The sequence below is a fragment of the Notolabrus celidotus genome, chromosome 9 (genome assembly GCF_009762535.1).
Source record: "Notolabrus celidotus isolate fNotCel1 chromosome 9, fNotCel1.pri, whole genome shotgun sequence".
Taxonomy (NCBI): Eukaryota; Metazoa; Chordata; class Actinopteri; order Labriformes; family Labridae; genus Notolabrus; species Notolabrus celidotus.
This window is the reverse complement of record NC_048280.1, coordinates 24,691,953-24,707,802: the sequence shown is the minus strand read 5'-3', so window position 1 is coordinate 24,707,802 and position 15,850 is coordinate 24,691,953. Positions and strand designations below refer to the sequence as shown.

Genomic DNA, 15,850 nt, shown 5'->3' with positions numbered 1-15,850 from the left:
CACATGTAATTGAATGCAGAATAACACCCTGGTTTATTGCTGTGTATAATTCCACTCATAAATATACTCTCATGTTATGAAGGTGTGGTCCAATCGTGTTTTTAAAAATAAACAAGATGTGGAGGAAATTAATACTTGTTATGACTCTTTGTGAGCTGGGTACATCTCAGTGAGGTAGAGGTTGTTATTGCTGCTTCATATCTGAATGCAAGGCTCAGTAAACACTTAAGCATTTCACTGTGTGTGTGTGTGTGTGTGTGTGTGTGTGTGTGTGTGTGTGTGTGTGTGTGTGTGTGTGTGTGTGTGTGTGTGTGTGTGAGTGTGAAACAACCCACTCTGATGTTGTCATAACTCTCTGTTTATGAATGCGGCAGCCATGACACCTTTTTAAAAAACGATCCTCTCTTTGTTTGATTTATGACTCAGCTCTCGGTGTCACTCTGAAGGCAATTACAAGCTATGAATGGATATTATATGCACGCAGCGTCTCTGTAAGCACGACATTCTGCCAAGTGCTGGAACAGAAGCTATGCTCTTGAAAGAGCATCATCAGTTATGCTTTTGAGTGCCTTTATGGGGAAGCATCTCATATTGTGCGTGTGTGTCTAAGTGATTTAGCTGCCGTGTGTGTTTTCATGAACTATTGAGTTTGTTCAGATATTGCGACTGTGTACTTGTTGTGCCTAAATATTTGTCTAAAGAAATGCAAGAGGCAGTTTATGGGAGCTGTGTTTTACTTGGAAAGTTCACACTACACTAGCAGCCATGTGAAGCGCAGTATCACCATGCAGTCATCTGCAAAGCACTTTGACCTAACTAGTAGAATCTCTGCTCAAAATATTTGCAGATACCCTGAGAATAAAGAATTCCCAAGATACACTTCTGCACATGCATGCGGTATACACTAAAAAGAAAACACACAAATACATGGATAACACAGACTCACATACACACGTTCTTGGGCGTGCCTCCCTTGCCCCCCTTCCTGTTGTTCGATGTTGGTGTCTGCCAGAGGGCTTTGTAATCTGGAGGGGATGTGGATCCCAAATCCCGAGCGGCCCGCCATTGATTTATGTCATTGTGTGCGTTTTCAGCCTCTTCAAAGGTCACCTTGTGTGTCTCCTTTGCTCTGCATTCATCTGCTGTTGCTACCATTGTGCATCAGCTGCATTACTTTTCCTTGTCACTCTCTAAACTCTATCTCAAAATCTGCTCATCCATCTATATTCTCTTGAACAGGCAAACCAGCTGACACAAAGAGAAGCCACAAATATCAGTTTGCTTGTGGTTTGTAAATACAGATGCCCACAGTGGTCCTAATTTGTTTCATTTTAGTTCATTCCAGGCAGTTAGGGATTAAATAAATGGTTCACTTGTCAACTTTATTTCAAATAGTCAATACTCAGTCATGATACAGGCTATGCTCACCCAGGCAGACAAACCCCACTGCTAATGGAGAATCTGAACCCAGACAGCAGTCACTCTGGTCAGGGCCGGTCAAAATGTATCACACTAACTGCAATCAACATCAGATAATACTGTCCATCACCACGTCAGCACAAGGTTATGTTTGAGCATGTTTGAGTCTGTTTCTAATCTCTGTCTTACTCATGTCCTTCCTGCACAGAGTCTCTCGAGCCCACCTATCAGCAGCTGCAAAAGATGAAGCTGGACAAAAGTCCCTTTGTGGTGGTGTCTGTGATTGGCCAGGAGCTGCTGACAGCGAGCCACCACACAGCCTCTGTTGTTGTGCTGGAGGCCGCTCTAAAGATCGGCACGTGCAGCCTCAAGCTACGCGGCTCCGTCTTCTCGGCCCTCAGCAGCGCCCACTGGTCCCTGGGCAACACCGAGAAGAGCACCGGCTACATGCAACAGGACCTGGAGGTGGCCAAGACCTTAGGTAAGTGGGTTTAACTGGGCAAGAAGGAAGAATATGGAAGACTGAAACTAATGGTTATTTTTGTACATCAGTCCACTTAATGGGGAACTGCTCCTATGACTAGTGAGATGAGGACTAAAGCCTCTCTAAGTGGGGCGCCCACACTACCAAATGAGCTAAACCAGCGCCCTGATTCCTGAACGAGAAGTACTTAATCCTTCTGTATTTTTTGACTGGGACGGATAGTCTGGCAGTCCTTCATCAATAGGGTTCCTCCTTATGATTGGCAAACAGTCAAAGACGTCCAGTGTTGAACCTTAGTGTAAGAACAATGAGGGTAAAGAACACAGACCTCACAGTGCATTCATTTTATAACCAGCAACTATTGGTTATAAAAATTACACATATGTTTCAAACTGAGCTCTTCCGCTGCAATTGAACAGCACAGAGCCGGAGCTGAACCTCAACACATTTATCAAAACACATTTTAGAAAATTCTTGGAGGCTTTCAGCACAGTGGTCATTTTATTTTTTATGTCTGAGAGTGAAATACGCAGATCCCTAACTTACAAAGTCTTATTTTTTCCGTTGTGCGGTCCAAATTTTGCAATAAAGTGACTTAATAATGATGTAAACCAAATAAAAGCAGACAGTGTTTTGGCACTTTTACTGATACATTATGTGGGGGACCACAGAAGAAGAAATTATTAGGAGTTAATTTTGCCAGTAATCCTTGCATTTGCACATATTTATGTTTCTGGTGACAGAAATGTATTTTTGTAAATGGCTGAACTATCTGAACTACAGAATGGATTACCAGTAACATTTTAAACAGGTGTGGTGCTGGTTTGGCTCAGTTGTGGGATTGTGTGTCCCATGTACAGCAGCTTTGTCCTCAAAGAGTACAGACCAAGTTCAAATCTTATCTGATCCATGGTCATCCTCACTCTCACTTCACAGTTCCTTGTTGTTAAATCTGTATTTTGTCCGAATATTAAAGAGCATTCCCATCAGCCCCAGCTCTTTATTTTTAGAGCGAATAAGCCATCATTAGTGTACTTATTTTCAATAGTCAGATTGTGAACATCTTGAACTTTACACATAAATCAACAGCTTGATAACCTTATCAGTGTGAGCATGTCAGCGTGCTTTATATAGCCTTTCCCCCATTCTGGCATGTTGCACCAAATATCTGGGATAATTTCAATATGAAAAAAAAAATGAAAAGAGTGACCCATTTCTGTGCTCAAAAATAGATATTACTTACTGTGATCATGGATACGCTGCGTGGGTGTTAATATAGGAGGAAGACAGAAGATTTGAGAGAAAGACAGTAAGGGGGAGAAAAAACCTTAAGATTTTAAGATAGGGATTAAAAAAAAAGAAAGTGAAAACAGGGAGTAGCACAGACTGGCTCCAGCCTTCTCCCCCCCCACACAGTTTGACACATGACTGGGCAGAGCAGCTGGAGATAAGGAGCTGTGGTTCTCAGGTGCAGCACAGAGACTCATGCTTTACTTTGGCCCTGTCTGTGGGGCCTCTCTGTCAGGCAGAAATAATAAGGCTTTCCCCTCTCACCCTCTGGAGCACCGAGATCAACAGAACCAGCTGTCAGGGAAGCCGCTCTACTGTGGAGAACTTATATGGCCACTTTCCCTTTTAAGGCTGCAGCGGCATGTCAGCGGCATAGATGTGGTTCATCACACCGCTGTTCGACAGTGGCCGTGGCATGATGTGAAATAAACACTGGTTGCTTTGTAATCACATAGGCTGTATCATAAATATGCTTTGTTGGGTTCTCTTCTCATCGCTTCTGGTTTTCCCCCCTTCCAGGTGACCAAACAGGGGAATGCCGTGCTCATGGAAATCTGGGCTCGGCATTCTTCTCCAAGGGAAACTACCGTGAGGCGCTGACCAACCACCGCAACCAGCTGGTTCTGGCGATGAAACTAAAGGACAGAGAGGTAAGAGGCACATTCTAAGAACTGGATAGAGTAGGATGACTACAATAGGACAATGATTTGAGGTTAGAAAGTTGTTGTTTTTTTCTGCATCTTTATCATGTTGAAGGTGTACGATTTTGCTGTGCCCAGCGTTCCTCTAGTCTGGCTGTTTGGAGGGTATCTGAAGGAGGAGTCTGAAGGACACAGAGATGCTGCTGCTCTTTGTCTATTTAAAAACATGGGTGACAAGTTGGTGTGGAAAACGGAACAGATGAAGGTGATGGGGGAGGAGTGAGAGAGGCAGTTGAAGGCGGATAGGATCACCTTAGCAGCTGGTTCACCTTGTTATTAATGCAAAACATTGAATGTAGATATTATGCAGATGTTTATCCAGTCCACGTCGCAGTAAGTCTTGGGCTTTATTGCATACACCTGTTTAAGAATGTTATTTACAGAGAAAGAGGTGTTTGAATATGGGGCAGGGAGAGAGTAAAGACAAGTGGGAGGGAGGGGACAGATCATAAAAAGAGGAGGAGAAATTAGTTTGATGGACCGATCCACGTTTCCTGCCTCTTTGGTGTCCTTATTCTGGCCTCACTCTGTCTCCTATAAGTCAGTCTCCTTCTGCCTTAACCCTCAGTGGTCATTGTTGGGAGGTGACAGGTGCTTGTTCCAACACAATCCCTGTCACACAAGGAGAAGAATGGCCTCCGTTTCCCCTTCATTCCTTATCCTCCCCACCAGGCCAGCACTCCTGCTTATTTGTGTTCCCTGATATCAGGAGACGTTTAAACAGTCCAGTCAAACGCAGCACAATGCACCAGGATGAAGCTAACGGGTGACAAATGAGGCCAGAGGTCCTTTTGACATCTCCCACTCCTCAGTTTAAGGCTGGTGCAGAGCAGAAGTATGATTATGAGCCCACAAACCACACCAGTGCCAAAAACCTCTGTCGTGCAGCGAGGTTAGAAAGAGAGAGAGATGGATGAGAGACACAGAGGACACATGCAAGGTCCTTAGTGTCTGCTCTAAGGGCTCCACTGTTCCGCATGCGCTGGGCTGGAGCAGTAATTGGCTGGCAGAATGTCTGATTAGGTGTTTTAACTTGTTAGTGCAGGCACATGAATTTTCATGCCCACTTACAATGTACAGACTAGAGTTCTCTCAAAGCAATGTTTAAAATCCTCAAGGTACAGTTTGAGTATCATACACACATTTTGTATAAGAATATCAAACAAGACCGTGTAGGCACAGCAGACATTAAAGTATAAGTTTGTCTTATTTCAAATAAAAATGACATCAACATTAAAGTATAAATAGAATACATCATAATGTGACTATCATTACATACAGTGTTAGTTACGGGGTAAGCGGTCAAGGTGATGGATGGATGGACAGTATTAGTAAATAATACAATATAGTGTAAGCCTGTGATACAGAACACAGTAAGTATAAGATATGATGTGATAAAAGTTTATAATACTGTATGGTATATATATATTAAATACAGCACAGTATGTATATAAAATACAACATGGTATAAGCATATCATACAGTACAATATAGCTATATCTTACATTAAGGTTTAAATGTATAATAGAGTAAAAGTGCATCATACAGTAAGTTATTCAGATATTATAAATTAGTACTGTTTATTTCCCTCTCCAGTATAAGTACACCACAAAATATAGTCTATATATATATATATATACAGTATATATTTCAGCATAAGTATCTCATGCTCTGAATATAAGTAAAACAGCTCTCTAGAAGAATATCACACAGTCAGGTATAAGTACATTATGAATTGGGTTATAAGTGTACCATGTGCAATGGTAAGGTGTAGTTATCTTGAAATGTTATCCCAAGATGCTTTACAAACAGAGCAGGTCTAGACCGTACTCTATCTTATATTATTATGAAGGACCCAACATCAAGACAGGATAAGATCCAGTCCCATCTTACAGACAGGACTCAGTCTTATCTCATCTTAATCCACTGCATTTAGCAAGTTACAGTGGCAAGGACAAACTTATTTTTAACAGGCAGAAACCTCGAGTAGAACCAGACTAATCTTAGCCATCTGCCTTGACAGTGTTTGGGTTGGAAAGAGGAATAGAGGGAGATAAAGAGAGAGAGAGATGATAGTGGTGAGACAAGTGGTAGTAGTTTTAGCAGAAGACCATCTACGGCAGTGATTCAGAGGAACTGACGAGACAAGGGAGCTCAGGGACTCCATAAGGGTCTATGGTTAGTAACTGTAATGGAACAGGGAGAGTTAAAGTAAGTTATAGGCAGACAGAGGAGAGAAAAACTCATTTAACACATGTCATCCCCTGCTCTCTCCCTCTCCCCGGTGCTTAGCTGTTTTCTAGCCTCTCTATAATGGCATGAAAAAAAAATGATAAAGGTGTGATTATGTCATATCAGGTAAAAGTGTAGCATGCACAGTGTGTATAAGTACATGATAAGCTGGGGTGAAGTATCAAACACAGTTGCCCTGAGAAGTGTTGTGCTGCACCATCAAAACACATGCATCCAGACAAAACAACCGATTGCAGGAAAAAATAAAAGTATCACTGGCAACAGAAGAAACTGTTTCCATGAAACACATGTCGTCTCCCTGCAAATCATTTCACTTTAGCCCAATGATACTTAATGATAGTCCACTTCAAACACTCAATGAGTCACAAACTCTAGCAACGACAGGTGTTGTGTCAACATTTTTTTTCAGTCTTTCTGCATTATGTATTTTCTGAATGATCCATCTTTTGTTCCTAATGTTCCCCATGTGTTTTCAAATAAGGGGAAATGTTGCTTATGTTTCGTCTACTTGACCTTGTGTTTTCTTTAAGTTGAGCCCTCAGAACCACCATGATACCACTAGAAAGCTGCTGTAATCCACAGTGACCCACATTTTCAGGCCCTGAGTCCTGTGCTGCTCATGTGTTGCTCCTTAAAAAAAAGCTTCCCTGATTGCACCCCCATGCTTACACACAAATGGACAACTTATGGGTTGAAAGTCCTTGAACACACCGCTAACAGTTGCATCATACTGTATGCAAAAGGGACGGCTTGCCCCCCCCCCCTTTCCTTTCCCTGTTGTTCCTCTGAAGGCCCCCTAATCAGAGTCATATGTGTGTCACACCACCTGGTCTCCCTCAGAACACACAGGGGCCTGGTGGATCGCTCATTACGGCTGGCCCTTTGTTTTTGTTTCTGATGTGGACGTTTTATCTGGCCTTTCTGAAGCTGAGGTCACTTCCTAGAGGCCGGGGACAGGATGTTGTTTCGGACTGGATTTCCAGTGTTCAGTCTAGTAGTGTGGAAGAGAGAGACTTTGAATATGTGGCACTGATTCTCGTCCTCAGTGATAAAGGAATATGAGCTGCATGTGGATTTAAAGAGCTTTAATTCCAGTTTATTGCAGTTACTGAGAAGTTCCTTGAGATTCTAGATAAATCATACACAGTGAGATGTTTGATGTGTTAAGGGACAGGGAGGACCATGTGGCTTTGATATTACGTGGGATGTGGGTTTTGATTCTGTTGAGATGCAGGTTTTGATCATCTGTTAAAAATTGAAGTTAAAAGATGGCACCATGTTTGAATGTGAACTTGTTACAATTTGTGTGTGCATGTTCTTTTGTGTTTGTGTGTATAACTCACTGAAGTCTGTAAGATGTAGGCACTATTTGTTTGTGTTTGATTGCTACCTTAAGAGGAACATTTGGTTCATTCCAACTCTTACTGTTTTGGCCATTATTCCTATAAAAGACACAAGTGCAGCTCAGATGCAATGAGCGATGGATACCAACCTGGTTCAGACAACCTAAATAAACTTTTGGCTTGCTGACAAGTTGTCTGGTCAGTGATTGACCGCTTGTGTTTTTGTTTAAATCCAGTAGTGGTGTCAGTGAATTGTGATTGAAGAAGATATGAGCTCCCTCATTGCTTCCTTCTATGTCATAGAACGCTTTAAGTATTTTCGACAAATCAGAACAGCAAGCAATAAAATCAGCTTCAATTCAACTTACACTAACCAAACAATGCAAACACTATATATTTTGCTCATCACCATTAAAGAAGATAAATTCATCCAAAAACTAGACAACAAAATTAAAAGTCAGAATATGTTCAGCTGTCAAAATATTTCAGCTGTGAGCAAAAATCACTAGAACTGTTTGGTTACCTTTTTCTCATCAAATTTAACTTATGTTTTAATAAAAAAAAACAATCACTCACAACTCCGGCCAACTAGCATCTCTTTGATAGCTGTTGCTAATGCCAGCCTGAGTCACACCAATTGAGACAGAAACAGCTTCCTCAAAGCTTTTAATGCTGACTTACAGTCTTGATGCAGATCAGACAGTCCTCATCTTCACTTTCCTCTTCGATTTCCTCACTATCCTCATGTTTTTCATCTAAATGTCTGCCACTGCATTAAAATTCTCACTCCTGGAATCAACAGGCTGTGATTATCATCAGTGAGATCACCCACTCCCCTATATTTTGCTCTAAGTAATTAGCACGGCTCATAGTTAGCTAATTCGCACATCCTGTTGCATTCACTAGAATGTGAAGAGACTGTTATTAACTTATGTATATGAATTAAAGTCAACTGAAACAATATTATAATTCTAATAATATCCAGAAATACTCAGATGATACTGCTATTGTGGCGTGTATCCGAAATGGACAGGAATCTGAATACAGGGATCTGACAAAAGCCTTCAGTGACTGGAGTCACAAAAACTGTCTCCCGCTGAACACCTCAAAGACAAAGGAAATGATAGTGGATATCCGAAGATCTAGGCTCTGCCATCAGCTAGTTAACATTTGAGGTGTTGACATCGAGGTGGTGCCAACCTACAAATATCTAGGTGTACACCTGGACAACAAGATGGACTGGTCCCTTAACACAGAGGCACTCTACAAGAAAGGGCAGAGCCGCCTCTTTTTCTTAAGGAGGCTCAGATCCTTAGACATCTGCAGTAAGATGCTGCAGATGTTTTATAAGTCTGTGTTAGCAAGTGTGTTATTCTATGCTGCAGTCTGCTGGGGAAGTATTATAAAACACAAGGATGCGAAGCGACTGGACAAACTAGTGAAAAAAGCTGGCACTGTGATTGGAACCAAGCTGGACTCACTGGGGGCTTTGGTGGAGAGATGCACACAGAAGAAGCTAAATTACACAGATCATCCACTTCATAACTTCTTTGTGGACCAGAAAAACAGCAGCAATGGACGGCTAATTTCTCTGCACCGCAGCACTGAGAGATACAGAAAACCATTCATCCCTGCAGCCATTAGGCTTCATAACTGAACACCTGAATTACACCTGAATTACTTGTTATATGTGATTTTTATAATTGTATCTGCCAGACACCTTAGTTTCCCTTTGGGGATTGATAAATTACATTCTATTCTATTCTATTCTATTCTATTCTATTCTATTCTATTCTATTCTATTCTATTCTATTATTGCGGCAGGAATACCTCAGTTTGTCAGAACATGGCTTGGGAACCGAAAGGTCATCAGTTGTCATTCATTTGACCTTGATGCCTTGAGCACGCAATGAAACCCAAACAGCTCAGTGTGCTCATCTGTGTGCAGCCCCCTCAGTCTGACATCTTCCCATTAAGGCATGTCCATAGGGTCCTGTAAGTGCTTGTGTATTTCAGCGTATGTTTGTGTAGCATGATTCAACACAGAGGGAAAAAAGGTGGAATTCCCCTCAGGTTAAGAACAAGGCAGAAGAGGAAGAATATGTACTTCAATAATCCTAAGAATCAAATTGCATAGCAAGAAGCAGAGGTAAACAGTCCTCATCACCAGCGCCACTTGAATGTGATTACAGAAATTAAAAACATGATGTTATGATTTTATTCTATTATGTTGCATTATATTATATCATATTAATACACACAAGCAACGTTGATGCTTTGATAGATGTATTTACAATTTACAGTAGGGCCCTCAGACCCTGCTAGCCACCCCTCCCTAAGCCGTATGATAGGTTGTAGTTGCAATCTTCCAACAGGGTTCCCACACGTACTGGAAAACCTTTTTCCAGTACTGGAAAACACCTGGAAAATGGGAGAAAAAGTAAAATGTCCTGGAAAAGCACATATAGTCCTGGAAAATGATTCCAACATGGCTGCGTTTGACCTGACCCTATTAACAAAACACATCCCCATTCATTGAAAGTTGAGTGCACGCTGTGCTGGAAAAGACAGCGACACTGCACAACTTTTTTCACATATTTTCTCCTTCACTTCATAATCATGCATTCACAGAAAACGGGGGTATATTGTTTGTTTTATGGTACATTAACCTTGTAGAGTGCTCTTTTGATTCAAAGAGTCTTATATTTAAGTTATAGTGTAGCCAGAGGAGTCGGGCAGAGAGCTTGGGGGTCTGTGCCTGGGATAGGGTTAGGGTTGTGATTAGGATTAAGGTTAGGGTTCAGATTAGGGTTAGGGTTAGGGTTAGGATTAGGGTTAGGGTTCAGATTAGGGTTAGGGTTAGGGTTCAGATTAGGGTTAGGATTAGGGTTAGGGTTATGATTAGGGTTAGGGTTCAGGTTAGGGTTAGGGTTAGGGTTAGGGTTAGGGTTCAGGTTAGGGTTAGGGTTAGGATTAGGGTTAGGGTTAGGGTTCAGATTAGGGTTAGGGTTAGGGTTCAGATTAGGGTTAGGATTAGGGTTAGGGTTCAGGTTAGGGTTAGGGTTAGGGTTCAGATTAGGGTTAGGGTTCAGATTAGGGTTAGGGTTAGGGTTCAGATTAGGGTTAGGGTTAGGATTAGGGTTAGGGTTCAGATTAGGGTTAGGGTGAGGGTTCAGATAAGGGTTAGGGTTAGGATTAGGGTAAGGGTTGGGATAAGGGTTAGGGTTATGATTAGGGTTAGGGTTATGATTAGGGTTAGGGTTGTGATTAGGGTTAGGGATAGGGAGAGGCTTAAGGTTACGATTAGGGTTAGGGTTGTGATAAGGGATAGGGTTAGGGTTGTGATTAGGGTAAGGGTTAAGGTTCAGATTAGGGTTAGGGTTAGGGTTGAGATTAGGGTTATGATTAGGGTTAGGGTTAGGGTTCAGATTAGGGTTAGGGTTAGGGTTAGGGTTGAGATTAGGGTTATGATTAGGGTTAGGGTTAGGGTTCAGATTAGGGTTAGGGTTAGGGTTAGGGTTCAGATTAGGGTTAGGGTTCAGATTAGGGTTAGGATTAGGGTTAGGGTTCAGATTAGGGTTAGGGTTAGGGTTCAGATTAGGGTTAGGGTTAGGGTTAGGGTTAGGGTTCAGATTAGGGTTAGGGTTAGGGTTAGGGTTAGGGTTAGGGTTAGGGTTCAGATTAGGGTTAGGGTTCAGATTAGGGTTAGGGTTCAGATTAGGGTTAGGGTTAGGGTTCAGATTAGGGTTAGGGTTAGGGTTAGGGTTCAGATTAGGGTTAGGGTTAGGGTTAGGATTAGGGTTAGGGTTCAGATTAGGGTTAGGGTTAGGGTTCAGATTAGGGTTAGGATTAGGGTTAGGGTTATGATTAGGGTTAGGGTTCAGGTTAGGGTTAGGGTTAGGGTTCAGATTAGGGTTAGGGTTAGGATTAGGGTATGGGTTAGGGTTCAGATTAGGGTTAGGGTTAGGGTTCAGATTAGGGTTAGGATTAGGGTTAGGGTTAGGGTTCAGGTTAGGGTTAGTGTTAGGGTTAGGGTTCAGATTAGGGTTAGGGTTCAGATTAGGGTTAGGGTTAGGGTTCAGATTAGGGTTAGGGTTAGGATTAGGGTTAGGGTTCAGATTAGGGTTAGGGTGAGGGTTCAGATAAGGGTTAGGGTTCAGATTAGGGTTAGGGTTAGGGTTAGGGTTCAGATTAGGGTTAGGGTTCAGATTAGGGTTAGGGTTAGGATTAGGGTTAGGGTTCAGATTAGGGTTAGGGTTAGGGTTAGGGTTGAGATTAGGGTTATGACTAGGGTTAGGGTTAGGGTTCAGATTAGGGTTAGGGTTAGGGTTAGGGTTCAGATTAGGGTTAGGGTTCAGATTAGGGTTAGGGTTCAGATTAGGGTTAGGGTTAGGGTTAGGATTAGGATTAGGGTTAGGGTTCAGATTAGGGTTAGGGTTCAGGGTTAGGGTTAGGGTTAGGGTTAGGGTTAGGGTTTAGATTAGGGTTAGGGTTAGGGTTAGGGTTCAGATTAGGGTTAGGGTTAGGGTTAGGGTTCAGATTAGGGTTAGGGTTAGGATTAGGGTTAGGGTTCAGATTAGGGTTAGGGTTCAGATTAGGGTTAGGGTTAGGGTTAGGGTTCAGATTAGGGTTAGGGTTAGGGTTCAGATTAGGGTTAGGGTTAGGATTAGGGTTAGGGTTCAGATTAGGGTTAGGGTTAGGGTTCAGATTAGGGTTAGGGTTAGGGTTAGGGTTCAGATTAGGGTTAGGGTTCGGATTAGGGTTGGGGTTAGGATTAGGGTTAGGGTTAGGGTTAGGGTTAGGGTTCGGATTAGGGTTAGGGTTAGGGTTCGGATTAGGGTTAGGGTTAGAACCAGAACCCTAAAGTAAACAGGACCAGAACCAAACTCATGCAAACACAACCAGAACCAAACTCAAGCAAACACAACCAGAACCGAACCAGACCCGAGCCAGAACGTAACAGAACTGAACCAGAACCGAAGCGAACCGAACCAGAACCGTGCCAGAACCAAACCAGAACCGAACCAAACTCAGCCAGAACCGAACCAGAACGTTCCAGAACCGCACAAGAACCGAACCAGAACCGAACCAGAACCGAACCAGAATCGAACCGAACAAGAACCGAACCGAACAAGAACCGAACCGAACCAGAACCGTGCCAGAACCGTACAATAACCGTACAATAACCGAACCAGAACCGAACCAGAACTGAACCAGAACCGAACCAGAACCAGAACCGAACTCAAGCAAACACAACCAGAACCAAACTCAAGCAAACACAACCAGAACCGAACCAGACCCGAGCCAGAACGTAACAGAACTGAACCAGAACCAAAGCGAACCGAACCAGAACCGTGCCAGAACCAAACCAGAACCGAACCAAACTCAGCCAGAACCGAACCAGAACGTTCCAGAACTAAACCAGAACCGAACCAGAACCGAACCAGAACTGTGCCAGAACCGCACAAGAACCGAACCAGAATCGAACCAGAACTGAACCAGAACCGAGCCAAACCAGAACCGTGCCAAAACCGAACCAGAACCGAACCAGAACCGAACCAGAACCGAACTGAACAAGAACCGAACCGAACCAGAACCGTGCCAGAACCCTACAAGAACCGAACCAGAACTGAACCAGAACTGAACCAGAACCGAACCAGAACCAGAACCGAACTCAAGCAAACAGAACCGGAACCAAACTCAAGCAAACATTATTAATGTCCTCAGGTTGGCATTGAGAAAAATCCGATGCCTCAGCTTGGATGGGCTGATCTGATTTCTCCTCTCAGTGAGTATTTGCCTGGTCTTCAAGAAGACTCTCTCTGAAGGAACAGATGTAGCCAGGATACACAGCCTCCCCTCCATCACCTGTATCCTATATCCTCACATATGATTTGGCTGCATGGCTGCCAAGCTGACCAATCAAAACAAAGTTCTGCTGTGAGCAGAGCTGGGGTTAAGCACTGTGAGAAAAAAACGAAAGGAAAAAACTGGGAGCCGGCTCTCTCTCTCGATGCAAGCCGGGTCTTCTGATTCACTATAAAGCATCGGCTCTCAGAGCCGCAGCTTTTGATCATGACACATCACTAATGTGCTTAATCTGTGTTACAATTATGAGGGGGTCCTTGGACAATTTTCTCACCTGTAAGGGGTCCCTGGCTCCAAAAAGTTTGAGAACCCCTGCTCTAGCTAGTAGGAGTGCAAACTCCCAATAGTGAAAACAAACAGAACAAAAAGAGCGACACAGCTCCACAGAAACTCCTAGACTCCTAGACTACATGTCTTTCAATGTAGACTTCCACTGAGAGGAACATATTAGACTAATTAGGAACTAAATTAGGAACTAAATTTAGACTGTCATACCAGCTTGATCATCAATGAAAATGTCCTGGAAATGTCCTGGAAAATGATCTCTGGAAAAGACTCAAACTGTGACAGTTTGATGCATTTTGAATTTTCTCTCACTGTCATTGATGAAATTATCACTTAAGACTCTTTTTGTTTCACCAGACACCTTTAAATTTATATTGTTGTCTTCTTATACTGATACCATCACTAATACAAAGTGGTGATGTAACTCAAAGCTCTGGTTTACCACAATATTCCAGCTACTAGTCTCTACTACAGGCTGAACAGTGGCCTCTGTGTGATGAAAGATCAGAGAGAGACAGAAAACAGAGATCCAGATGAGTGTCCTTCATAAATCCAGAGGCAGTAGAGTACCCGGGTCCTGTTAGGAGCCATGCATGGGATCTATTTTCATCTCATAATAACCAGAGGACAGAAATCTCTTGTGGCTCTTTTTTTGGCACAATACAGCATAAAAGGTCATCCCAGCTCCTGACCAGCAGACTCTGTGACACCCATAAATCATCTGAGCATGATGTTCATCTGTAAAGAAGGAGGATTGTAGAAGAAGAAAACAAAACAGAAAAGAAGGCCAAGCTGAGGAGAGGCTCAAAGACTGAGTGCTCTGTCATCCGCGACTGGGACTGTGAGCTGCGATCCAAACCAGTGAGGTCATAGGCTAGCGTGAAGTTAGTGTTTTTCTCTCACTGCCTTTTGGAAATATCTTTAGCAGACTTTCAGCTGTCATACACACTGCAGATTGAACACAAACATGCTCCCCAGTCTTTTAAGCTGTGTGTGTCGTTTCCAACTTTAGTTTCTGTCCTAGTTTCCACACCTGGCGTTATCTAAGGCCTGCCAGTAACCATCTCTAACAAAGGCCTTCTCTGTCAGTGCAGAACAAAGCTTCTTAACTAGGTCTTTCCTCTCAAAACTCCATGTGCCGTCCTCTCAGTTTGTCTGTGACGTTTCAGTCTAAAATAGCAGGTTTTACTTGAGGGAGGTAACCCCTAATTTGGGGTGTGAGTATTTGGGAGAAACTGAGGCGGACTGGCAGTGGTGTGCTCTGTAATTATGTCTTGTGTGATGTTGAAAAGAGTCTCCACCACTTACTCCCCTAACCCAACGTTGAAATGGAAATCAAGATCGGGGAGAAGTAAAAGGGATACAAACAATGTATTTTTTTCCATCTCTCTTCTTACCCCATTCTCTTTCTTTAACTCTTCCTTTGTTTGTCTACGCTCTCTCTACCTCTCGCTCCATCTGCTGAGAGGAATTTACTCAAACTTTGCCCCTCGCTCTGAAAGTGACACGCACGATTTCATCATGTGTGTTTGTCTTGCTGCTAGTTTTAGGGCTGTATGGATATTTCTGGACCGGGGCTGGTGTAATGAGGCTGGGGGCTGAGAGATAAGCCTCCGAATACGGGGTGAGGAAGAGGGCTTAGTGTGGGTGTTCCTCTTGTCAGGGTCAGGGTTTGTCAGTGTTTGTCAGCACTCCAGCAGAGGAGGGGGATCATTAAGGAGTCATTAAGGTATAGATGTGTGCCTCCACTTTTTTGGCTTTTGGTAATAGAGGATGGCAGAGGGGGGATCTTGGCACTCATGTCTCTTCTCTTTAGCCTCTACAGCTTTGCTGATTATGAAGTAGGATTTGGGGATGATTAGAGGGGCTGATTTAGCTGAATTGCAGGGTGAAGGCAGGAGGAGGTGTCTGACTAAATAAAAGGAAACACCTCTCTTTTTTTACTGTGCACACTTCATAGGGCAAGCTAGCCATTGAGTGCACTCAACTGTTGATATCACCCTTCCAGTTAAACCACTGTGAGCAGAGCTAGCACATACAGTACCTGATTCCTCACCTCCTGTTGTGCCGGACTGAGGCACAGCTCCAGCCTTGGTGCTGCAGCTCTAACTGCACATCCAGCCCGCTGTGCCTTAATGACACACAGGCTCTCCTTGGCCCAGTGGTTCAGAACTGCTCTACAGCCGCTCGCTTAGCCATGAATCATG

At 43.2% G+C, this 15,850-nt stretch overlaps 1 protein-coding gene across 2 annotated transcripts in view; it reads left to right on the top strand.

Annotated features, from left to right (window-relative positions):
* Nucleotides 1–15,850, top strand: part of LOC117819442 (tetratricopeptide repeat protein 28-like) — a 209,169-nt gene that overhangs the window by 129,601 nt on the left and 63,718 nt on the right. For both annotated transcript variants that reach the window (XM_034692808.1, XM_034692809.1), the window contains 2 exons: nt 1,628–1,900; nt 3,713–3,843. In XM_034692808.1, coding sequence (XP_034548699.1) covers nt 1,628–1,900; nt 3,713–3,843 — 404 coding nt within the window. The remainder of the gene's footprint in view (nt 1–1,627; nt 1,901–3,712; nt 3,844–15,850) is intronic.